General features: G+C 42.6%; 1 protein-coding gene across 4 annotated transcripts in view; it reads right to left on the bottom strand.

Annotated features, from left to right (window-relative positions):
• Window positions 1-27,481, bottom strand: part of creb5b (cAMP responsive element binding protein 5b) — a 299,242-nt gene that overhangs the window by 129,778 nt on the left and 141,983 nt on the right. Inside the window, exon 1 of one of the 4 annotated variants that reach the window (XM_055659983.1) lies at window positions 7,607-7,810. The exons of the other annotated variants lie outside the window; for them this stretch is intronic. Coding sequence (XP_055515958.1) covers window positions 7,607-7,653 — 47 coding nt within the window. The 5' untranslated portion in view covers window positions 7,654-7,810. Of the gene's footprint in view, window positions 1-7,606; window positions 7,811-27,481 lie in introns of those variants that run through there. 4 annotated transcript variants of the gene reach the window in all.

The following is a 27,481-nucleotide window of genomic DNA, read 5'->3' as shown; positions in this document are numbered from 1 at the left end:
AGAATCAAAGTTTTTCCCTTTACCCCCCACCCCCCCACCCCCACCATCACATAAAATCCCTCCAAACTAACTGACTAACATTTATGCAATGATTTACAATGATTCCCTGGTCTCCGGGGAGGAGGCAGCCGCTCCAGACTTTTCAAGCCGCCCGCGCTACCTACCTAATCTACGCTAAAAATCTTCCATTCGGAAATCCGAAAATGTCCGAAATCCGACAAGTGTCTGGTCCCAAGGCTTTCGGATAAAAGGTTGTGCACCTGTACTAAGAACTTTTGAAACTTTGTGGTGCCAGAAACATACCGACTCTTCGTGTACTGTCAAAGTGAAGTCTGCTGTATAACTTTACTGGATTTTATGCAAAAACAAAGAGTTTCACTGTGACAATAAATTATCATTAAATTGTTGAATACATGAGCATGCAGAAAATTTCACATGTCCCGTTTACAAAATGTAAGACAAATCTAATCCAGATAATCATCATCCAATTAATGTTAGTCTCAGACTTCAACAAAATGAAATAAGGTGCAGTCAGTTATGCCACCAAGCGACATATACTCACTGATAACAGGTTACCAATAACCCAATTGGGTACCAGCAGAATGCATTCACCTCCAGACTTAACTAAAATTAACTGAAGTGCTGAATTCTGAGGTTAGGTGAGAATGCTTGTCTTTGATATTAAGGAGGCGTTTGACCAACAGAAGCATCAAGGCAGCCTGATGAAATTGGTCTACAGGCACAAGGGAAGGAAAGGTACAAAATGATATCTTGTGGGCTGTTCTTAAATGGTGCAGGATAGTTTACCATGTTCAGATAGCTATATAAATTCATGTCGTTGTTTTTGTGGTTGTGTAATTCCTCGGTCAATCCAACCTTAACCCCTCCGAATACCTTCCAACTATTCCATTCCTCCGATTATGTCTTTTCACTCCTCGACGGGAGGGCGCCGTCGGGTATGGCTGCCCTGCCAGCAGCTGTTAGTCCTTTCACCTTTTTTCGTAATTTTTAGTGAATTAAAAGTGTTTGTTTTGGAGGTCTTCTAGTATTTTTATGTGGGGGGTGGGGAAAGGGGGAAACTATTTTTCGCAGTCCCTACCTGATCGGAGATGCGGCTTTTCTCCGAGCCGTATTTTCGCCCCTTCCTCGTGGCCTACCAACAGACTGGAGCGGTGTTTTCCTGCTGGGACCGGCCAGAACTTCAGCTTCGGTGGTGGCACAGCACTGAAGCACCATCACGGAGTGGGCGATGCCTTACCCTGGTCGCCGTGCGGTGGGCTCCAGAGTGCTGAGACCGCCGACTCCAACATCCGAGGAGCTGTGGCTGCGGGCATCCAGCCGTCGGCGGCGCTGAACTTTAAACACCGCGGAGCCTGGGATCTCTCGCCGAGGTCGCCAGTGTCAGAGCTCAGACCAGCGCGGACCGTGGACTTTGGGAGCCGCGGTGTCCGGGGAGGAAGCGGCCGCTCCAGACACTCCAAGCCACTGAGAGTGTTCTTCCGACGGCGGAGTTCCATCATCTGGCGAGAGGGCCTGAAGCATTGGGCCGCCATAGCAGCGACTGTGGAGGCCTCAATAGGCCTGACTATGGGTGATCAGGGGATAGGACTGGACTTTGCTGCCTTCCCTCACAGTGGGAACCATTGTGAGAGGATGTTTTTATGTTTATTGTTAAATTCTTTAATGTTGTGTCTTATCTTTATTCGTGTGCTGCAACGGCAAGTCACATTTCACTACCACCAATTGGTGTATGTGATAGAAACATAGAAACATAGAAACATAGAAAATAGGTGCAGGAGTAGGCCATTCGGCCCTTCGAGCCTGCATCGCCATTCAATATGATCATGGCTGATCATCCAACTCAGTATCCTGTACCTGCCTTCTCTCCATACCCCCTGATCCCTTTAGCCACAAGGGCCACATCTAACTCCCTCTTAAATATGGCCAATGAACTGGCCTCAACTACATTCTGTGGCAGAAAATTCCAGAGATTCACCAATCTCTGTGTGATAATGATAATAAATGTCCTTTGTCCTTGTCCTTTGTCCTTCATGTTCGCCTCTTTTATTCACCCGACCATGTAACCAGAACCTTCAATTATCTGGGGACCCATTGTAGGAAGCACCACTTTACACCCTTTTATATTGCTCCAAATTTAAAATTCTTCTCAAAAAACACTCTGCTGAATGACTTCTCAGGGAAAATGCCTGATGTACTCTTTCTGCAGGTTGTCTTTTTGTTTTCCCACTGGGTTATACAATCTATCTCATATAATTACAAAAGAATTACATACACTGTCAAATTTAAGGGGTGGCACAGTGAGCAGTAGTAGAGTTGCAGCGGCTGAGACCTATGTTCCATTCTGACTATGGGTGCTGCCTGTACGGAATTTATACGTTCTCCCTGTGACCGCGTGGGTTTTCTCCGGGTGCTCCAGTTTCATCCGACACTCCAAAGACATACAGGTTTGTAGGTTAATTGACCCTGGTTAAAACAAATTGTAAATTGTCCCTAATGTGTAGGATAGTGCTAATCTATGGGATGATTGCTGGTCTGTGCCAGTGGAACAAAGGGCCGGTTTCCAAGCAAAATCTCTAAAGTTGAAAGTCTAAAGCTGCTTTTACATGCAAGTTGTGCATTACAAAAAAACATTCTATTCTGGTTTTGCTGTTTGCACCCATTTCCTGTCTAAATCCTAAGGGCCTGGCCCACCAGCATGCGACAGCATGCGGCGAGCACGACCAAACGTGGCGGCTTGAGGCATACGGCCTCGCTGGGCCGATCCCACTACCAAACGCGTAGCCGTATGGAGCTGGTCCCGACATCATACTCACCAATCAGCTGGGCAGGAGGCGGGCCGACTGAATTTGGACGTTGCACGGCGTCGGGCGGTTACGTCATCACGCAACGGCATGCCAGGCGGTGATGTCATTGCGCAACAGCACGCGCTAGGCGTACGCCATCAAGACGCTGCATACGGCGTCCAGACACTGCATACGCCTGTCGAGGCGCTGCGTATGGCCTCAATGCGGCTGCGGGCCGGCAGGCCGTTGCCACGCGGGATTTTTGGACAGTGTCAGTTTTTCGGAGCCCCACGCAATGTCGGGACCAGCCCCGCTCAACTCCATACGGTTCAGGCGATCGAAGTGGGACCGGCCCCGCGAGGCCATACAGCTCAAGCGACCACGTTAGGTCGCGCTCGCCGCATGCAGTCGCTGGTGGGACTGGCCCTTAAGATAGACACAAAATGCTGGAGTAACTCAGTGGGACAGGCAGCATCTCTGGAGAGAAGTTTTGGGTCGAGACCCTTCTTCAGACCTCCTTCTCTCCAGAGATGCTGCCTGTCCCGCTGAGTTACTCCAGCATTTTGTGTCTACCTGTAAATTTCTACCTATTGTTCAAAGATCTGTTACCCTGTGAACTGATGCAGCCCTGGATTGCAGGACTTGCGCCAGCCCTTCCCATCTGGAATGATAAAGTCATGGCATGCATGAGGAAAAGTAGAAAAGTAGAAAATAAACACTCCCCATGGCAGCCTTGGGTCAAATTGGTATGAATTATAAGGTCATAAGGGATAGGTGTAGAATTAGGCCATTTGGCCTATCAAGTCTACTCCGCCATTCAATCATGGCAGATCTATCTCTCCCTCCTAACCTCATTCTCCTGCCTTCTTCCCATAACCGCTGACATTTCCGTACAGCAGTAAAAGTTACATGCTTATGTTCATTCAAACTGTTGCTGTTCAGCCTGGAGAGCTCACCAACACCAATAATATTCTGTATTACTTATGTGTATATTGAATTGAACCAAACTGTTCTGTATTGATGCTTACAATATTCTGTTGTGCTGCAGCAAGCTAGAATGTCATAGAAACATAGAAATTAGGCGCAGGAGTAGGCCATTCGGCCCTTTGAGCCTGCACCGCCATTCAATATGATCATGGCTGATCATCCAACTCAGTATCCCGTTATTGTCATTGTCCTATCCGGGACACATGACAATAAACTCTCTTGACTATTAATCCACCACCTAGTTTAGGATGGAAAATATTTCATTTTGATTCCAACTACACTGCATAATATTTTCCTCGTCAGCTAACAATTATGTAAGTAGAATGTATATTTTCATGTATTTATTGGCTGGTACCACAATCCCACGGTTTCAAAGGAGGTCTGCACAGTACCTGGGATTCCCTGCATACTTTGTTTTCCAGAAATAACAATATGCGAGAGCAAACCAGTTTAATATGTGAAAGCAAACCATTTTTCTAGAGACACCCATGAAATGGTATTACCTCACAACAAGCCTTTAACAAAGAAATAGTAGTTTCTGTCTTGTGCAAACATGCAGAGCAATCAAGTGATTCATGAGAAAAGGAAGATTGAACCTCTTTGACTGAAACAACAAATGTTACCCAAGCCACATGTTCAGGTGATTAGGGCAACCTAGCCAGTTTAGATGTGTGGAAGCTAGTGCGAGGCATTTTTTGTTTCTACAGTCACGTAATACTGAATTAAAATGCATTTGACAATTCAGTTCAGTTTAGTTTATTGTCATGTGTACCGAGGTACAGTGAAAAGCTTTTGTTGAGTGCTAACCAGTCAGCAGAAAGACAATACATGATTACAATCGATCCATTAACAGTGTTTAAACACAGGGTCTGTAATGATTGCACAAACTTTGACAATTTCAAAGATTTCATCAGCATTCAACTTGTTACCAACCCAACATGTTCCAGTTCCCATTGATTCAGATCATCTTTCCTTGACCTTAAATATTGGAAAAATTAGAGTCACCCTGTGAATCATCTGTAAAACAACTGGATTTGATTTATTCATGAACTTAGTTAATGCAGGGCAAATGATTTTGATTTAGTTTAGACACATTCTTGCTAATCACATCCATCATGGAATCTTTAGGTTTAGGCTTATTCTTGTTACATGCACAGATGTATAGGGAAAGGCTTTATTTTACATTAATCAGAACAGATAATCAAACTCAAGTACAAAAGGTAGAGCAAACAGGAAGATAGAGCTGTCACCATTGTAGCACAGTTCCATAGACAATGTCCATGAGTAGAGGTGAATCAGATCGTACCCTAGCTTATGGAAGGACCATTCAGACGCCTGATAATAGAGGGAAAGAAGCTGTTCCTGAGTCTGGTGGTGCGAGCTGTCAAGCTTCTCCCCAACAGGAGCGAGGATAGGTAGGCATGACTGGAGTGGAACAAGTCTTTGATTATGTTTCCAAGGCAGCGTGAAATATGTAGATAGAATAAATGGTGGGGAGTCTTCCCTGTAATGGACTGGGCTGCATTCACAACTTCTGCAGTTTCATCTTGGGCAGAGCTGTTTTCCAATGAACCGATGCAACCTGAAGTCTGCTTTCGATGGTACATTTATAGAGATGTGCTAAATGTCCTCAGTCTCCTGAGGAAGAAGAGGCATTGGTGTGCCTTGTTAGCTGATTTGGACCACAACAGATCTTCAGGTGGCCATTTCCATTGTTAAACTACCTTGTCCTGAACAAAAAACATCTTGTATCTGACCGTAATTCCTCTCAGAAAATGAAAAGTAAATCAACCTGAAAGAGCATTTGATATTTAACTGCTTATAATAAACTTTACACTACAGTGATCAGTAAAGTCCTGCATCACTCATGGCTGTTGATAACTAGCACCATAAGCCCTACAATCCCACCTTTTATGCATAAAGTCATTTATAATAAAATCACATTTTTTAAGTTATTACTTATCACTCTTGGGTTTACTCAATGTTAAAATATTCAAGGTTAAATTTAACTGTCCATCAGAAGCAGCGATATTTCATCTTTTACACCAGTTTAAACGTTATCTCAACATCAATGAATGAATAGTAAATGCGTTAAAAGCCACTGAGGTACTGAAGCATTGGGTTAATCAGACAATTTCTAAGCAGCTTCGCGGACAATTACTTCAGTATCTCAGGTTTTATTACACGGGGACTTCCCCAGTTGCCCACACTTTATAGTGCATTTGGAGGCCATGTGTTTCTGCACAGAGAACAAAAATAGGGGGTGAATGGGAACAAATCGTCCCCTTTGACCAGTTATTGACAGACAGACAGACATACGGCATCATACACACTGCCTGTCTCTCAACTAAAATGTGAAATAAAAATTGCATTAAAAATACCTTAAGCTAGAAGTCCCACCGCCTGCATAATACAAATTTATGACAGAATTCTGGAAGTCGAATCATTAAATAACTTGCTGGGGAAACTCAGCGGGTCAAATTGATGGTGTCTGACCCGTTGAGTTGCTCCGGCAGTTTGCTTTTTCCCTCAGAGATCCAGCATGTGCAACCTTTTGTCCTGTCCTTACATTACTTGGCAGGACTCCCTTCTATTCTGCTATGTAATTGTATTTTCTTCCCTATGCAGTCATTTTTCTTGATTTTGGACAAATTATCAATATGGGCCAAGAAATGACAGAGCCTTCAAATGTTGTGAAATCCCTATTTATGAATTGTAGTACAGCTCCAGCCACCTGGAACACATCCTGGATCAATGGTGGAGCATTGTAATGATAGGAAATATCAAGAAGGGGGTCGTCTGCACAGTGACAGTGATAGTGACATGCAGACCATGAGAAATGAAAGCAAATCTGCATTGTAGTCTGCCGTGCTTTGATTGTGTTCTGACAACGCTATAAATGATCTCTGGATCAACACTGAAATAACAGAGGAAAGATTAACAGAAACCATCGAGAAAAAGTTACAGATGTGCTTCGAAGGTAAGAAAGATTGAAAAGCCTCATTGTTTCATTCTAAATGAATATAGCTTAAGCAATTCTGATCTTTATCTTAACAGTTCTCACATAGAATTAATGTTGAATGACTTCCAGCTACCTGTGTGTCGAGCATGTAGGTAGTACATTCCATTTGCACTGCATTTACTTTCGCAGTACTTACACGAGTTCAGATTTAAAATAAGCACAACAGCTTCATTACTATCATTGTTTAGGTAGTTCTGTTTCAGATAAAAGTATTTTAATTTTGTCCTAATTTTTTTTTTACTAAATTAATCCACATGTGCTCTCAATGATTAGAAGGAAAAAAATCACTTCAACTGATTTAACATTATGTATAACATAAGATCAGCTTTGATTAGTTTACATTTAATACACCACAGTTCGTACAGTCTTTTGTTACAAACGAGACTGCAAACTCCTCTATAAGTGCATTAACACTTCATTACTAAAGAGCTGCAAAGATCCACAAACCATCAGAAGTCACAAGTCACAGTCAGCTGTTGGCCACAGACAAATGTCAGACTAATCCCCGAGAGACCAGGTGGATACTTTGCAACCCTGCCCTTTGCTCTCAGATTACTGATCTAACTAGAAGCCTTCACATTACATCATCATGTATAGGATTGCTCACCGGCCTTTACTCCGTAGGCAAACCGAATAAGCGGAGGAATGAGACAAAACCCAAACAATCAACTCCAAATGCAGGGATTACCATGATAAAGTTACACCAAATGAAATGATCCAAAAGACAACTTTTGTAAAGATTAAAAAACCTGCTTAATAACTATGAAATGAAAGTTGAAAACTGATAACAAACCTCATGGACATCACTGAGCTTGAATTCCCTGCTGATGTACAGAACATGAGAGCAGTGTGTACATGAAGGATAAGAGCCAAGGCTTAACTAGCCCGGGTGAGTCATATCCTTCCCATCTGACTCCCTTCCAGGCAATGATGTAATGCACTGGCCACTCTCCCCAGCTCAGCACTATGAAGTCACCACTATATCTGGCAAGCTCGAAGTAAACTTAATGTAACCAAAACAACCCCAGGCCAAGTTCCAGACATACAGAGACTTGGTGGTGTTATTACCATTGGAAACGGGATAAACAGACAGAGAAACAGTGCCGCCTCAAAGAAGCAGCAGCTGTTTAAAGTTCAGAATAAACACTTTGAGCAGTACAAGTGATTTACTAGCTTTAACCAGAACCAAGATAGAGTGAACTGAAATGCAACAGACACAGTTCTTCTATTACACTCCAAGGAAAATCAGATAAAGTAAATCAAGATAAGCTCTGACAGTCACCCCAAGCACAGTGTGGTGACTCTAATTCTATCAAGTTTCTTGTAAAGAATTAAAATAATTTCTGCTCTTCAGTACACTGCAAAGTTATCGAAAAGCTGAAAGGAAAACCTATCCAGTTTATGAAGCCGAAAAAGAATCAATTTGAGAATTACACCATCAAGCATTCTGGTTTTTGAACATAATACACTGCTTTGTTTACATAAAGTTACAATTGAGAACAGCGTCTTCAAATGCTGTTTATAATGCGCGCCACTATTTAAAAAAAATTAAGTAAACAAGTCAATGATAATTGGCTGGAACTTAGTTACTAATATTCATGTTTGAATGGATTTTTATTATTTGTCTTGCCTGTCATTACACAATGGGTAAAAAGAGAAATGGTGTTACCCCTACCACAGTTGTGCACTCCCTTGATGTGCAGCTGGAGGAGATGCAATATCAACTCCTCTCCCACTCTCCCTCTCCCCCTCTCCCCCTCTCCCACTCTCTCACTCTCCCACTCTCCTAGGCTCCAAACCCTCTTTCCAGATGAAGTATATTTTTTATGCTGTGTTTATGTGGACACCTCCTCGTTGGGGTATCAGATGCAGATTTGCAAAACACCTTTCACTTGCAACCCGACCTTCCAGCACCTGATGCTTTAAATACCCCTCCCACCAGTGCTCTGAACCATTTCTTCTCATGCACTGTCCAAAAGACTTTAAATCTTAAAGCACCAAAGAGGGGGGCCAGGCTGACCATCAAGTCCACAGTGATTCCCTTATTTCCCTGTATCCATGCAATTTATTCTCTCTTACCCCCTATGTGATTCATCTTGCCATTATCCTACACTAAGGGGTAATTTACAGGAGCCAAAGTAACATACTTGTATGCTCTGTGGATTTGGAAAGCCACAAAACCCCGGAGAGAACATGCAAACTCCAGTCGGGCAGCAACTGAGAACAGGATCAAACCTGAGTCCCTGTGACTGAGGAGCAGCAATAGTACAGCACCCAGGCCATTTAGTTCAAGTTCAAGTTCACATTTTTTGTTACATGCACTAACTGGTACAGTGAAATTTGAGTCACCATACAGTCGTACGAATAAAAACACAATACACAATAGAGTTTAACATAAACATCCACCACAGCGGAATCAACATTTCCCACTGTGATGGAAGGCAATAAAGTTCAGACATTCTACCGTTTTGTTCACCCGTGGTAGGGGCTGTGAATCCTCCACAGTCGCCACTACGGACGGCCCGATGTACAGGCCCTTTCGCCAGGATGGTCGGAACTCCGATGTCGGAACGGAGGAACACACTCTGCAGCTTGGAGTTTCCAAATCGGCCGCTTCTTACCGGGGACCAGCTAGAAGCTCGACAAACTGCAACACCAACGTTAAAGCCACTCCAACCGTGGCGATCCCCCGCAAGGCATCGCCCTGCTCCACGATGGTAATTTAGGACTGTGCCTGCTGCTGAAGCTCTGGGCCAGTCTCCTGTAGGGAAGGCCGCGCCAATCTTGTTGGTAGGCCGCAAGGGGGGACAAAGAGACAACACAGAGAAATGACGCATCTCCGTCCAGGTGAGTGACTGAAAAATGGTTTTCCCCTATTCCCCCCACCACCCTCCACATAAGAAACATTAAAACGTACATTTAGACACACTAAAAATAACAGAAAGGGTGAAAGGACTACGAGCTGCTGGCGAGGCAGCCACTGCGGTGGCTCCACCCAATGGCATTTAGAACTGAGATGAGGAAAAATCTTTTCACACAGAGAGTTATGAATTTGGGGAATTCTCTTCCTCAGAAGGATACATTCAAAAGAGAGTTTGATAGAGCTCTTAGGGCTAGTGGAATCAAGGGGTACGGGGAGAAGGCAGAAACGCGGTACTGATTGTGGATGATAAGCCATGAACACTTTGAATGGCAGTGGTGGCATTCCTGTCTACTACTGCACCTATTGTCTATGTATCTATGTATCTATGTAATATTGGTATTTATTTATTTTTGCCAGGTGCACGGAGGTAGAGCAAAAAACCTTTGTTTTGCTTGCTATCAGGTAAATTATATCATTCATGTGTACAGCAGATAATATGAAAGAAAATAAATTGAGTGCAGAATAACATGTTACAACAGCAGAGAAAGTGTAGATATAAAAAAGTGGACAAGGACATGTTGTTGATGATGTTTGTGCCTAGGAACTTGAAGCGCACACATGGAGGGAGATTTTGCTGTCATGATATCATGTTACTTCTCTCTCTGTCTCCTTCCTATACTCCCTCTCCTTGTTATTTGATATCCAGCCCACTACAGGGGTGTCATACGTAAACTTGTAAATGGAGTTAAAACAGAATTTGGCCGCGCAGTCATGAGTGTACAAAGAGCACAGTGAGAACGCAGCCTTGCAGGCCTGCTAGCGCTTAACTTTTTCAATTATCCTGAAGAAATATTAGAACCATTTGTGGTTTTTACATCTAATCCTTCAATTGTTCAAAACAAAGTCTTCTGCAGTTGTATAGCTTCTTCTGCAGTTGTATAGCCTCTTCTGCAGTTGTATAGGGCTCTGGTGAGACCACATCTGGAGTATTGTGTACAGTTTTGGTCTCCTAATTTGAGGAAGGACATCCTTGTGATTGAAGCAGTGCAGCGTAGGTTCACGAGATTGATCCCTGGGATGGTGGGACTGTCATATGAGGAAAGATTGAAAAGACTAGGCTTGTATTCACTGGAGTTTGAAGGATGAGGGGGAATCTTATAGAAACATATAAAATTTAAAAGGACTGGACAAGCTAGATGCAGGAAAAATGTTCCCAATGTTGGGCGAGTCCAGAACCAGGGGCCACAGTCTTAGAATAAAGGGGAGGTCATTTAAGACTGAGGTGAGAAAAAACGTTTTCACCCAGAGAGTTGTGAATTTATGGAATTCCCTGCCACGGAGGGCAGTGGAGGCCAAGTCAATGGATGGATTTAAGAGTGAGTTAGATAGAGCTCTAAGGGCTAGTGGAGTCAAGGAATATGGGGAGAAGGCAGGCACGGGTTATTGATAGGGAATGATCAGCCATGATCACAATGCTGGCATGGGGGGCTGAATGGCCTCCTCCTGCACCTATTTTCTATGTTTCTATGAGTTTATGCAAAGTTATACTTCCTATCCAGAATTTTCTTCCCACTATTCACAGTGGATGACTCCATTAACAATCAGGCATAACAGCTTCTAGGTTGTACCAATCTGCACAGTCCACTAGGCACAGGGAACTGCAAATGCTAGGCACAGGGAACTGCAAATTCAAAAAAAGTACTGGAGTAATTGAGTGGGTAAGGCAACATCTCTGGAGAACACATAGGCGACATTATGGGTTGTGACCTTTTTTCAGACTAATTGTGATGGGTGGGGTGGAGAAAGCTGGAAGAGAGTTGGGGTCACAACAAAGTCTGGCAAGTAACAAGTGGATGCAGGTGAGAGGAATTTTTGATTTGCAGATGGTTGGACAAAGGCTAGAGATGAAAAAACAAAATGTGACCTAGAGAATAGAAGACGTGCAAACTTTGAAGCCAGGGGAAGGAATGTAGTTTGGAAGGGGTCAGTGGGAGAGAAGGGGAAAGGGAGAAATAGATGTGAATTGGGTACAGGGAGGAGTTGGGGGTAGTGTAGGTCTGAAGAAGGGTCTCGACCCAAAACGTCACCCATTCTTTCTATCCAGAGATGCTGCCTATCCCGCTGAGTTATTCCAGCATTTTGTGTCTATCTTTAGATTGTAAGCTACCCAAGCAGAATATGAGGTGCTGTTCCTCCAGTTTGCATCTGGCCTCACTACAGCAATGGAGGAAGCCCAGGACAGAAAGGGCTTCTTTCATTGTCAGAATGAGGCCTCGTGCAAACTGTGGCCTCAGTTTGGGAATAGAAAGGGTAGTTAAAATCCTTAACTACCAGGAGAACAAACAGGTCTTGGCAGACTGAGCGCAAGCATTCATCTAAACATTAGCCTAATATATGCTCGGTCTTGCCGATGTTAAAGAGGTGACATTGGAAACAACGAATGCGGTAGATGAGGTTAGAGGAGGTGATTGTGCATCTCTGTCTCACTGGAAGGACTGCTTGGGTCCCTGGGTAGATGTGAGGGAGAAGGTATAAAGGTGGGTGTTACATCTCCCGAGGTTGTAGGGGAAAGTACCTGGGGAGGTAGTAGATTGTGTGGGAAGGGATGTGTGAATAAAGTAGTTGCGGAGGGAAGAGCCTTTGCAGAAAGCCGAAAGGGTGGGGATGGGAAGATGTGACTGATCACATTTAAGGCGTTGGAAATGTCAGAGAACAATGAATTTGATGTGGAGGCTCGTGGGGTGAAAGGTGTGGATCGGGGAACTCTATCCTTGTTCCATCAGTGGGGAGGAGAAGTGAGAGCAGAGCCATGGGACACAGCACAGAGGCGGATAACTAATCCACCTATGACAGTGGGGGGGTGGTATTTAATGTAGATTTCAGTCAATAGTCTGTCCCTTGTGATGGAGAAAGAGATCAAGGAAAAGAAGAGAGGTGTCATGTCAATTTGAGGGCAGGATGGGAAATTAGTGGTAAAGTTAATGAAATCATTGAGTTCTGCTCAGGTGCAGGAGACAGCCACGATACAGTCATCAATGTAGCAGAATGAGTTGGGGGATGGTGCCAGTATACATTTAGAATAAGGACTGTTTGACATAACCTATAAATAAAGCAGGCATAGCTGGGGCCCATGTGAGTGGCGATACCTTTAACTTGTTGAAAGTGAGGGTCAAAGAAGGTGGTGAGATTGAGGATGCTTTCTGCCAGGCAAAGGAAAGCATTGGTAGAGGGAAACTGATCAAGTCTCTGTAGAGGTAAAACCGGAGGGCCTTGCGACCTTCCTGGTAGGCGATAGAGGTGTAAAGGAACTGGACGTCCATGGTAAAGATGAGGCAATGGGGGTCTAGGAATTAAAAGTTATTGCAGAGTTGAAGAGTGTGTGAGGTGTCTTGGGCAGTCCATTACTTGTTCAATCAGAATTGCCACGTTGCCAGTTCATTTCCTACTGCGCAATACCTGTTGACTACTGGTGGCACTTTCCCTTGGAGTGCATTACCTCTTGAAAAATCATCCCATAGCAAACTCACAGACATCAGCTGAATTTTAAAATCTAATCCTTCTTTCTCAGCATAACCTCAGGACAGAAAAATATTCCTGCTTCAATAACTTTTATCTGGATCCCAGCTTCCCAGCCTCCTTTTTTGCAGATGATCCCTACACACCAATAATATCACATTGCAACCTTTCACAGAACCTTTGCCACTAATATCCACAGCTAGATCTTAAATCTCTATCTCATACCATCTTCTACCATTTTGCTAACTGGCAAAGCACCTCAAACTATTTCCTCTTGCTTGATTAGATCTGGTTTTCTCCCCAACTTTCTCACAAATGTACTCAAATTCTCACTTCCCTTGCCCTTAGCCTTCTGCCAACCTCCTTGAACAGCCCTCCCAATTACTCCCTCACCTCTTTAGGTTTCCAGCTTGACATTAAAAGGGAACTAATCGTGGGATAGACATAAATAACATCATATTAAACTGAAATTGAAATAGTATGCTTAGCAAACAATAATTTTAACTTTAAAAGAGTTCCTATAGATATCCCCCAACTCTTTCCATGCTCCATCGATGACTGTATCGGGGCTGTCTCCTCCACCCAAGCAGAACTCAATGATTTCATTAACTTTACCACTAATTTCCACCCTGCCCTTAAATTGACATGACAGCAACTCAATCAGTAGAATTCCTATAGATTTACCGGTAATTCATTGGGGACAAAACAAAATCAAGGCAATGTATAGAAGAGAGTAACTAATAATATAGTCCATTAATGTAGCAAAACCCATCGTAGGAACATTATCACACGTCCACCCAGCATAAAAGGGGACAGTAGGAGAAATCTACTCTGTCAACTCAGAAGGGGAGAGAGAGGTGGAAAGGTAGAAAAATTTGAAGAAGAAATTCCAGAGCTCAGATCCAAGGTGGGTGAAGACACGTCTGGAAAAACAAGTATTTGGTGTATGCGGTGCAAGGGAAAGTACTGAAAGGTGTGAAGGAACATTGAGTTCCAGATATACAAACAGATAACTCCTATAAAGTTTACATTGCAGTAAACAGTTCCATAACAAAGGTCAATGGCATTTTAGGTTTTATAAATAGGACAGTGACAAGAACAGAAACATTATAGTAAACTAAAATCTGGGCCAGTTTTAGTCCAGATGCTTGTCTGCGTTCCTTCTCCCATACCCACAAGATCAGACTGTTTAAACATTTTGGTCAGGCTCCTGATGCTTGCAGTGGGGGTCAGGAGCGACACATTCTTCAATTACGGCAACTTTATCTCAAGTTTTTACACAATACATTTCATGTCACATTTTGAATGGAAACTGGCTGCTTACATTGTCCCAAAATGATCCCACCTCCCAACTTGTGTTCCAGTAGTGATGGTGCAGCAATTTAGTTTGTACCTCCCCGCTCTCTATCTTGCATTATAGCGAAGCTCTACGATACCAACATTATTGACTGACACTTTCTAGGTTACTCTTTCTGATACTTAACCATAAAAGTGAAACTTAAAAGTGAAAAAATTGAGCTACTAAATTATTTAAAAGTCACCATAAACACATTTTTAGCAGGCAGAGTGGCACACCTAGTAAGAGCTGCTGCATCACAACTCCAACAACTAGGCTTCAGCCTGACCTCGGATGCTGTCTGTGTGGAGTTTGCATGCTCTTCCTGTGACTGAAGCTTTCCCCTGGATGCTCTGTTTTTCTACCGTGGACTTAAATAGTTTAACTGGCCACTCTAAATTGCTCCTTGTGTGTGGGTAAGTGAAGACTGTGGGGAGTTGATGGGAACATGGGATGAATAAAGCTTCATTTAGTTTAGTTTATTATTATCGTCACTAAACTGTGACAATACTGAGGTACAATGATTACAATCAAACCGTCCACAGCGTAAGACAAAGGATAAAGAATGCAACATTTAGTGCAAGATAAAGTCCAATTAAAGATAGTTAAAGGTCTCCAATGAGGTAAAATGGAGGTCAGGACCACACTCTGTTCAGAGGATGGTTCAGTTGCCTGATGACAGCTGGGAAGAATCTGTCCCCGAATCTGGAGGTGGATGTTTTCAAACTTTTGTACCTCTTGCCAATTGGGAGAGGGAATAAGTGGGAGTGACCTGGGTGAGATTCATTCTTGATTATGCTGGTGGCCTTGCTGAGGAAGCTTGAAGTGTAGATGGAGTCACTGGAAGGGAGGTTGGTTTGCGTGATTGTCTGGGCTACATCCACAACTCTTTGCGAATTCTTATGATCTTGGATAGGGCTGTTCACAAATCATGCTGGATGCATCCAGTTTAAATACATTTTACGGTACACCTGTGGAAGTTAGTGATACAAGATACAAGATACAAGATACATTTAATTGTCATTTGGACCCCTTGAGGTCCAAACGAAATGCCGTTTCTGCAGCCATACATTACAAACACATAGACCCAAGACACAACATAATTTACATAAACATCCATCACATCGCTGTGATGGAAGGCCTAATAAACTTATCTCTCCACTGCACTCTCCCCCCCCCCCGATGTCAGAGTCAAAGTCAAAGCCCCCGGCTGGCGATGGCGATTGTCCCACGGCCATTAAAGCCACGCCGGGTGGTGCGAGGTCGCACACCGGGTCTTGCTGTTAGAGCCCCCGGCGTGCGCTCGCAGAGTCCCGCGGCCATTCCAAGCCGCGCGGGGCAGTGATGTTAGGCCCCGCTCCAGGAGCTCTTCAACCCCGCAACTCGGGCGGGGGAAGTCGCCGTTGCGAGAGCCCTGAAAAGCGGTCTCCCTCCAGGGACCCGCGGGCTCCCGGTGCCGCCGTCCACAGACCTGCCGTTGGAGCCTCCGACTCTCCGGTAGCAGCAGCAGCAGCAGCAGCAGCGCTCCTCCACCGCTCCACCCGCTCCGGACTCGGCCAGCCCCGCGACGGCGACTGTGAGTCGTAGCACCAGAGTCCCCGGCTTCTTCCTGTTGGAGGCCGCTCCTCGTTGCGGCCCCAACGACAACGGAAACCCGACGAGAAAAGGTCGGGTCTCCAGTGCAGGGAGAGATTTAAAAAAAGTTTCCCCCCCCCTCCCACCCCCACCCCCCACACCCCCCACACACACACCCCAACAAAAAATAACAAAAACTACATTTAAACACAGACAGAAAATAATAAAACGCGGACAGACTGCAGAGGCCGCTGCTGACCAGAGTCGCGCCGCCCACCGGATTTAGAGCGGTTAAAGCAAATCTGTAAATTGGTATTTAGCTGTACATCATAAGCGTATAAGGAATATAATAGGGGGCTGAGAACACACCCTTGCAGGGCACGCGTATTGAGAATTATCATGGTGCATGATTAGTCATTGATTGTGGCTGCTGGTCAGGAAGTTGAGGATCCAGTTACTGAGAGGAGAGCTGATTCCAATTTCCACCAGTTTGAAGATGAGCATGGTTGTGTTAATGGTATTGAAAGCTGAGCTATCTATATTATAAAAAGTCTGATCTTGACCACTTCCTGTTGTTCTGTATATTGATTTTAGAAAACCGCTGCCACTTACAGCTGTGATTTTTGGCCATCTTACTCAGAGTCCCCCTTCGCTGCACAGGACAAGAGGATTTTTCCCAGTGAAGAAAAATAAAAGTTATTAGTGTTTAAAAAATGTTGAGATTCTCTCGCCTGAAGGCCACGCCCTTTCCGGAGGGACTATAAAACCCGGAGGTGTTGAGTGCCTCAGCCAGTCTCTACAAGATGGGGAGCGAGAGAGTCACGTCTCTCAGTCTGAGCTGTGAATAACACTGAACGCATGTGTACTACACTGTGAGTGGTTTTACTGACCTGTCAGTGCCCTTAATGTGGTTTGAAAATATAGTTTGGAAATGCTAAAGCTGTGTTGCCTTTGGTTTGGAATTGCTAAAGCTGTGTTGCCTAATTAAAGGTGCCTTGCCAAATTAAAGTTGCCTTGCATAATTAAAGTTGCCTTGCATAATTAAAGTTGCCTTGCCTTCTATATAATTAAAAGTCCAATCTTGACCACTTCCTGTTTGTGCTTTATATTGATTTTAGAAAAAAAAACGCTGCCACGTACAGCTGTGATTTTTGGCCATCTTACTCAGAGCCCCCCTTCGCTCATCAGGTGCCGAGGATTTTTCCCATCGATTAAAAATAAGAGTTATTAGTGTTTAAAAAATGTTGAGATTCTCTCTCCAGTCAATCATACCATGAAGGCCACGCCCCTTCTGGTGGGAGGGGGAGGGACTATAAAACCCAGAAGTGTGGGCGTGGCTCAGTCTCTGCAAGATGGAGGAGGGAGAGGTCATGACTCGCTGTCTTTAGTGGCCTTGCACCCTGTTTGAAATGGTATGAAACTGCACTTGAATTTGGTGGTCTTGCACCCTGCTTGAAATGGAATTTCAAGGAATAGCTGTGAGTCAACTGCCAGCCCACCAGCCGTGAGTGAGTGAGCTGCCAGCACAACAGCTGCCAGTCCAAGCATCCATTCGGCCCACAATGTCCATATTAGCCCTCTGGAAACAATTCCCTTCAGCCCATAACACACATACTAATGCTCCAGAAAGCATGAAACCTCTATTTTATTTTGCACCAGGACGATAGTGGTCTTCATGAAACTGGTGGGAACCTCAGAATGGAGTAGGTAGAGATTAAAGATGTCTGTGAGCACTCCCACTCTTTGGTCCGCGCAGTTCCTAAGGAGATGCCCAGGGACTTCGTCTAGGCCAATTGCTTTCCATGGGCTCATCTTCAGGAAGGCTGCAACACTACCCCTGGGAAGAGGCACATTCAAGCCTGATGACTCAAAGCGAGCATAGAAAGCATCGTTGATCAGGGGAGGCCAAACTATCACCAGTGATGTTGCCTGACTTCGCTTTTCAACCATTTATAGTGTTCAGGCCTTGCTGCAGTTGAAGGGTGTCCAAGTGACTATAATGTGAGTCAGGTTTGTCCCGGTATTGTCTCTTGGCATTCTGAAGTCTTAGCGAAAATGGGATTAGTGTAGGATTAGTGTAAATGGGTTTAAATCACCAGAGCCCAAGTTTCAATGTTGCATGACTATGGGAAATTAATGTGTATACACCATTAAGACCATAGTATTTCATGGTGACATTGGTGACTGACTTGGATTAAAATAACTCTCGCACCTTGTGACAGGTTACTTCAACAACATCCCCCAGAGTTATAAAGTAAAACAAGACAACAGGTGCATGGGAAGACCATGAAGGTTTTTTCTACAAGTCACAAGATATCTTGTCAGTCCAAATTCTCAAACTTGCCACCCATCAGCATAGTGGGAGCACCTTCGGCAAGTAAAAATAGCTATCATTGAAGAAAATATGAACCAATTGAGTGACTTCAGATGAGTGAACAAAAATCTGATTATTTTTCTCAGTGATTGAAATTATCAATGTTCAAAAAAAGCATTTAAAACAAATTGTTTCTAACTTTTATTGGTGAAAGTTTTTTTGAAGGCTAGGCCCCATCTCAAAATGCTGGGCTTTGACTGGAAATTTTTATGAAATGCCAACCACATCTGAAAAAATTTCACAGCATGTATCAAATGGTTTCTGAGCTGAAGGAAAGAATGTATTTCATCCAAGGTGGATTTGTGAGGTTTTTTTGCTTTTCCCAAAGGAATTTAAATCAAAGTGGAGACCAAATTTTTACAGGTTTAGTCAGTCAAATTTCATTTTTTAAAATATTATCAATTGTTTCTTCCATAAATTACATTTGTGACAATGAATTCTTTGTTTACTGTTAGGATACTGTTTTTTTTTTTTAATTTTGAGAATGCTGCTGTCAATCTAAATTTTGGAAAAATATTTTCCTGCTTGGTTAGAAATGGTTTCCTTTTTATTCGTGGCATGGTGGCTACGACTATTACTGTGTGTAAGCACTGGAGACTGCAGATGCTTGGACCTGCAGCTAGTGGAGAAGTAGTTGGAGAATGGTGCCAGAGTAGGTTGCTCCATGTCGCCAATGAAATGGCAGATGCGGTTAGTGCCCATGCGACTACCTGTGGCTGCACCTTTGATTTGTGGAAAGGAAAGTGGGCGGAATAGAAAAGGTTCTTCAGTGTGAAATCATGTTTGGCCAGGTGAAGGAGAGTGTTAGTTGAAGGGAACTGGTTTGTTGCAGATCCCCAAGGTCTTCCTGATGGGGAATGGAGTTGTATGAAGAATGGACATCCAGACAGTGGGAGATGAGAATCAAAAGTCGTCAAAATGGTGGAGAGCAAGCAAGGTGTTCTGGATGTAGGTGGAAAGGGAGTGAACAAAGGGTGACAAGATGGATCGAGGTATGAGAAGGTAAGTTCAGGCAAAAACAATGGGTCTACCTGGGTCATCCTGTTTGTGGATCCTGGGTACACTAGTGGGTAGAATGGATTGGGTCACTATCAGGTTGGAGGAGGAGATCGGACGCGATGAAATCTGTGACTGTACGGGAGGCCACTGCTGCATAGAACCGGACAGGCACAGAGTGAGTGGTGCTACAGTATAGATGTGTTTCATTCAATTATTTGTGTTTAGGACTCAGGAGAAATTGCTAGCTGGACCAGCATTTATGGACCTCCCTAACTCCCCTTGATGAGGTAGCGGTGAGACTCCTTCTTGAATTATTGCAGTTCCTCTGGTGGAGGAACACCCAGAATTGCCTGTTGAGATGTCCAAGATTTATGCCTGGCATAATGGTGAGAGTCAGGAGTAACCATGTGAGGAGTAGTATAGTTAAGAAGGTTTTGCAACAGCACAGATGGACAGGTGGAGACCTTGTGACTTTGTTGGCTTGCAATAACAGGTATTGTTGTATCCTTGTGGTTAGCAGTGCAGACAGATAGCAGAGGACTTGTTGAAACTGGAGAATCGGCTACATACTGAAAGTTACTGTAAATTATAGTGAACTCGTGTTTGGATACCACAGAGCAACCAGCATTCAGACCTGCGGATGGGAGCTTACTATTGTACTTACAAGATAAACATGCAAGGTGCACATGGGTGCGCTACAAGGAGGTAGGATATTTTACTACAGATGCAAGCGCGATATATGTCACATTTGAGGGCATAAACTTTGTAACTATACAAAAATTGTAACACATTTGTGAGGAAGGCAGGAAAATCCAGGGTTAGTTCTGATCCACCAGCTATGTTTTACGGGGATGTTGTAAGGGCTCAGGGGCCTGAGCTAAAGGGAGGTTGAGCAGGCTATGACTATTCGTGGAGTGAAAGAGGATGGGTGATCTTATAGAGGTGTACAAAATCATAGGAGGAATAGATCAGGTAAATGCCCTGGGTAGGGGAGATAGAGAACCAGAGGATAAAGGCTTAAGGTAAGGGGAGAAAGATTTAATTGGAACCAGAGGGGTAACCTTTTCACACAAAGGGTGGTGGGTGTGTGGAACAAGCTGCCCGGGGAGATAATTGAGGTAGGGGCTATCGCAATGTTTAAGAGACATTTAGACAGGTACATGGATAGAATAGGTTTAGAAATTATACGGGCCTAACACAGGCAAGTGGGACTAGTGTTGATAGGACATGTTGGTCAGTGTGGGCAGAGGGTCAGGCAGCGTTGGTGGAGGGAATGGACAGGTAACATTTTGGGCTGGGACCCTTCCTCAGACTGATTATAGTGGGGGTGAGAATGCTAGAAAAGGGAGGTGGCGGTGGCATGTGAAAGGTGCATACAGTTGAAAGGGGTTTGATTGGCAGATGGGTGGACAAAGGCTACAGATGAAAAGGAGGCAAACATTGTGACAGACAAAGAAAGGAGTGAGGCATAACGCCAGAGTTAAGGATATGGGGTGAAGGGGCCAGCTGGTGTGAGGAGTGGGGAAAGACAGGGGGCAAATAGAGGCAGGAATGTGGCAGAAATTGGGTGCACACTTGTAAATCTCATCTCTGCAGCCTCAGATGCAAATCCCTTGTGTAACACCATTTCATTATATATTTCTTAGCATGTTCTAACTTCTTGGCTTTTGGTTAAGACTTTAAGGTGAGTCTCCTGCTTTTGTCTAAGGGATTTTCCATAAGACATATAACATATAACAATTACAGACGGGAGCATATTCTTCCTAAGTTCTGGCCAATAGCCATATGTCAATTAATATCACAAACATAGTTTCAGTCCTACTACTGGAAACCAAGACAGCAAGGGCCAAAAGGTCTGAGTCAGGCCCAAAATTAACCCTCGGGCATCATATGTACATTCTGCCGTAACAGTTGGAGTAACTGTGTGTGTAATTTGTGCATTTAACAACTAAAAGGTTAATATCTTACAGACTTTCAATTCAATTGAAATGTATCCACTCATGACGATGGAGAACTTGCAGCCTGTTGCACCTCCACAAGCTGCTGAAACGTTGAAGCAAGTCATCTACATTTCTTGCTCTCCAACAGTAATAATTCGTATGTAGGTTCTTGAGGGAAAGGATGTTGGAAGTGGATTGCATTTAGAGTCAATTCACACTGAATTCCGAGTTACAAAGCATTCAAACCAACTTCTTCCCACAAGAAGGATTTTTCCAAAGAGCCACACTTTAGACTTTAGCATAGAGATACCACGTGTAAACAGGTCCTTTGGCCCACCAAGTCTGCACTGACCTACGATCACCCCATGCACTGGCACTATACGACACACTAGGGACAACTTACAATTTAACCAAAGCTAATTAATCTACAGACCTGCACATCTTTGGAGTGTGGGAGAAAACCAGAGCACCCAGAGAAAATCCATGTCACAGGGAAAACATACAAAGCCTGACCAGATGGCACCCGTAGTCGGGATCGAACCCGGGTCCCTGGTACTGTCAGGCAGCAGCTCTACCGCTACGCCACTCCGTTTCAAATGAGTTTTACAGCATGATCATTCAACAGGAGTTTGGCCCTACATAACATGCAAAAGACCAACATCCTATTTTAAGAAGATAGACACAAAATGCCAGAGTAACTCAGCGGGACAGGTGGCACCTCTTGAGAATGAGTGACATTTCAGGTCAAACCCCTTCTTCAGAAATGTTACCCATTCCTTCTCTCAAGAGATGCTGCCTGTCCCATCGTTACTCCAGCATTTTGTGTCTATCTTTGGTGTAAACCAGCATCTGCAGTTCCTTCCTACTCTATTTTAAGAAGATGATCAGAATGACTAATCAGAAAAACATGCTCATTATATTTAATGATGAGTTACATTTCTTAAACAAATTAAGTCCAGGTTGGCCCACTCCTGTGTCAGTCAGCATTGTCTTATCTGCACCCAAGAAACTGATGCAACATATACCAGTTTCTACCAAATTAGGTTGTCATTGTCTTTCTATTCAAATGATCTTGCTGATGCAGATTGGCTGCAAATTTCTCCTCATCATGAGTGGGTACATTTCAAGTGTATTCAAAGTCTGTAACATGATCTTTTGGTTGATAAATGCACAATTTACATGCACAGATCATACTAATCTATTCATATTTCCATACAATTTAACTATTTTCTACTTTAATATTTGTCAATGTTTCTTTGAACCTCCTCTCTCCACTTCCCCCCTTCAAAAAGCAACTTCTGTGGTGCTTTTTTGTCTTCAACATGAACCAAATAACAGTAGCAATTTGGAGTGACATTTCTGTTGCAGTAGCTAAACCTCACTCGAAGAAATTACAGATCAGATGATTAAGTGTGGTGATCAGTATGCTCAATACATGTGCTCCACATATTTTGGTAATAAAGTGAAAATGGATAATTAGAAAATTGTGAATGGTGCAAATTATGCATGCTGTCTGCTGTGCATGATTGATCGAGCTTCCCACTGTCACGCTGCACAAAAGGAGTGCTAACTTGTAAAATTTTCCCCATAAACTTGCAATTCTGACAGCAGGGCTGAGAACTTGCTGATTTATTGTTAAGGCATTGTTCTGCACAACTCATAGAAATATTCCTTCAACAATGGATCTTTTGAAATCTGCCATGTATTTTAACTAGATTTAAATGAATTATGACTGGAACTGCTCCTCAAAACCCAGAACAAATCAGCTTTGTGACTACAGAAACTCAGTTCAATTCCAAAATGATTAAAGAGGTCATCTATTTTATCTTTTTTGAAAAAGAAAACAAGTATAGTCTTATTTTCTCTTTCAAAACTGTTTATATTGGATTATTGTATTATAGTTAAAATGTTAATGTAATTCCTTCCTCTTTCATTATTATGCTAGAAAAGTGCATAACAATGTATTTTACTGTACAATTTTGCTGGCAATTGATAACAATATCAAAAATACAAGAAGACTATATTTTTTTGAAAATTGCAACCATGTGCAAAACATACATCTATTGACGTGTTTTCAAATGGAGGGGCCATTTGGCTCCTTGAACCTGTTCTGCAATGAAATCAAATGGTGGCTGATCTGATTGGACCTTAAGTTGGCAACCTTGCTGACCTTCAGTAACTTTTATTTGCCTTCTTCATTTAGAAACTAATCTTTCTTATCTTAAAACTACCCCAAAACACTTTGGTTCTCCAGTCCTTTGAGGAAAAGGACTAAAGCGCCACAGAGAAATAAATGTATCTCATCTCAGTTTTAAATGTTCACGGTAATCAACCGTGTGTTTGGACATTCTCTCCCCTCCCTATGATGATCTGCCTCAATTGATTGTGTCACAAATGAAGCTATTGTGAAAAGGCTGGCTGATCAAGGGTCCGGTGATCATAGCATGCAGTTTAGATTTGTTCTGCACAAAATGTCTGCAATCAGTAATGGGACTCTCACTGCTGCATATTCCATAATCCTGACCATTGAAAATCCAGGTCTGCAAGCATTGTGTGCAAGGCACATTTTTGTCACAGTGCAGATCCTTTCATTGCTTGTCTCATTGCCAATCCCTGGGCAATTTGTTCAACGTTTTTTTTCTGCAGGTGATCAGTGAAGTTTTAATCACTACAGAAATTAAATTTTCTGCCAACAGCGAACATGCACTGGGCACCATGTACTGTGATTAGATGTGTCACTGACACCAGGAAAAACATTAAAAGGATGAACACGATCAAATGGATCAAATATCCAGACTTGGGCATCTTGAATGCTGGATTGATGGAGGACAGGAATAACATCCTTCTGTAAATCAACAAAGCACAGTGTACATAACTGCAAAATCCAGAAAAGATAATACTTAATTACTCAAGTGGAATTTCGGTGCTCTCCTCTGAAAGTTATATACTGCCACTTTACAATTCACTTTAGGCTTTATTGTTACTTAGAGTCATAGCCATACAGTGTAGAAACAGGCCCTTAAACCCAACTCGCCCACACTGGCCAACAATGTCCCAGCTACACTCGTCCCACTTGCCTGCGCTTGGTCCATATCTCTCCAAACCTGTCCTATCCATGTACCCGTCTGTTTCTTAAACGATGGGATAGTCCCAGCCTCAACTACCTCCTCTTATAATTTATTGCTGACACAATTGATATATTATCAAATTATGTTATTTTTCCTCGGCAATCAATGCAATCGCATCTATATTAAATTAAGTCACAAGCCCTTGAATTGAAGTTTCTAGACTGCGTTAACATTGTATACATTGGGTATGCAATCAAAGAATGTCACTGTGCCTAGTCACATGTGACAATAAAAGTATTCCATTCCATTCATATTTACTAAGCCAAACCTTTTAGAGAAAAACCTGTGTGGTAAACTGAAGCTTTTCATTGTGTTTAGTGAAATGGATTAAATGCAAAACCAAAATCCTGAGTCTGGCGCAACAGAAAAAATGTGGCGGGTGTTACTGATTACATGCTCCATTACATCTCGTGAAGTTCAGCATGCTTTTGTAAGGTCACATTGTTACAGGTTACATGCACCAACAGTGCACGCATTCTGTACAGTGAATATCAACAAGTCGTCATTTTGTTTGTTTGATTTGTGCAACATATATATATATGCACTCTTAGAAGTAAAATTCAATACATTTTAATTATCTGGAGGTAAGAATTCTGAAAAGTTAAATTTTGGATGAGTAAAGTTATTCTTGTTAGATTTGAATAATTTATTGAAAACATCTACTGTTTCATTAAGCTACAGTGATTGTATTTTATCAATTTTAATTGAACAGTTGTGAAACTATATGTGATTTGACATGAAATTTACAAATTCAGCAATTGGCCTTTATTGAATAGGTTACAATTTGTTTTGTGATATTAAAGTTATATTCAAGTTTTAACAAAGATTTTGACTGATGGAATTCTTCAATAAATTATCAATGAGGCAAGTTTTCATTATAATTATAACAAATTATATTTTTTCATTAATTTATAGGCATCATTTAAGGTGCAAACACTTGCTCTCACCCTCAATTGCCCAGGAGAAAATTATCTTCATTCAAACTGTCCTTGTGCTAATGAGATTGAGAGCTGGGGTATCTTCATTCAAACTGTCTTTGTGCTAATGAGAGTGAAAACACTTGAACAGGGAAATCCCAAAGAAGATCAAGAAGCATTGATGCATCGCCAAATCAAGTTGATGTATGGCTTGACGTAAAATTGTAAGTAGCCACATTCCCCCTGGCCTGAAACGTCATCTATTCATTCCTTCAGCAGAAGCTGCCTGACCCATTGAGTTACTCCAGCACTTTTTTTTTTAAGGCAAGGTTCCAGCATCTGCATTCCGCAAGTGTTCCCACATGCTTTCTCTTTGTCCTTCCAGATGATAGCGATTAAGGGTTTGGGAGGCGCTTTTGGAAAAGCTTTGGCATTCAAGCACAATGAATTAGCAGGCATGATTCGCTCAGAATGCAGTGAGGAAAAATGTAAAGTGAAGGATCATGTTAGACATAAATAGGTTGAAGAAACAAAACAAAATGCTGGAATCAGACAGCATCTGCGAAAAGAGAGATAGAGTAGGCTTTTCGGGTTGATGATCTTCCATCATTATTTATGGTAAATGTCTTCAATGCAAAACAATACCTATCTTTCACTTTCAACAGATGCTGCCTGATCCGCTGAGTATTTCTCCAACTTCAACTTTTGAATGACATTCAGGTGACAACACTGCTAGTGATTGCCCACAACTCTGTTAGTTATAATGCCTATTTCTGGGTTTAGCCATTAGTAAATAAATGGCTGAACTCGAAATATGGATTATATTAAAAAAGTCAAAATTGAGACCAACATGATGTCTCTGAGGATAAAAACACGAAGAACACATAGTACAGCAGCTGTCTACCTCATACATACAGATGCTGCACAAGAGGCTCATGTATGGTGTAAATGTTCTGTTTGCATGTGCAAAGGTCTAACATCTGTTTCAGGTGTGAGCCCTGGGCACCAGAGGGGGACTCTTCACCAACATGCGAGGCATGCATATTGAACAAGGGAGGGTGTGTCTCCTGCTATAATGAGCACTTATTTACAGTCTGTAAAAAAACACAGCAATATCAAATTTCTTGTTCAGACTAATTTAACCCTTTCCATAATCAGAAATAGGACCAGGTATAGCGAACAAGTAGATATGATTGAAGTGACAAAATACATCCTGGACCTCAATCAGATGAAAACTAGGCTCTTAAATTATGATGGGTAATTTTTTAATAATAAATATTATACAGAGATTACTGAATGGATGAACATCCCAATACACTTTCTTCATATTTATGCACTTAGCTAAATGTCTCATTTTGTGACTACTCTGGGAGTGCTACAGATAACTGGCACCATTTCATTCTGGGGGCTATCTTATTTTTTGACAGTCTTTGACCATAAAACATAGGAGCAGAATTTGGCCATTCGGCCCTTTGAGTCTATTCTGCCAATGACCTTGAAAGACCTGTTTAACTTTCCAGAAACACTGCCCGACTGGCTGAATGCTTCCCCGCATTTTCTATCTATTTGAGAACTTTCAGTCCCTAATGAGGATAAATAAGAACAGATAAGCATTTTGGCATTTTGAAAAGGTAGAGCGATAAAGAATGTTGGGGGCAATTTCTTTGATAAAGCGTGAAGACTGGAGAGACAATTATGTTCACCAATCTCCACAATACAGCAACATTCTCTCTTTCATTTAAGATTTCAATATCGAGCTGCTGGCAGCTTGTAATATATATTAAAAATTCTATCCCTGAGTAATATTTTTGTTTTCACATGGTCAATCATGCATGGCAATTACAGTAAGAAACTGGCCTTGATGACATGATTTTTTTAAATTCTGTGTAACATCAAAATAATGCTGTTCAAGAAGGAACTGCAGATGCTGGAAGATCTTGTGTACCATCAAAATAATGCTTCCATATTTGGGAAGAAAATAGCAAAGGACTTGATACTGGCAAGGCCATGGTGATGCACA

This window comes from Leucoraja erinacea, chromosome 2, assembly GCF_028641065.1.
Source record: "Leucoraja erinacea ecotype New England chromosome 2, Leri_hhj_1, whole genome shotgun sequence".
Lineage (NCBI taxonomy): Eukaryota > Metazoa > Chordata > Chondrichthyes > Rajiformes > Rajidae > Leucoraja > Leucoraja erinaceus.
Note: the sequence above shows the minus strand (reverse complement) of the source record. Positions and strands in the feature narration are given on the sequence as shown.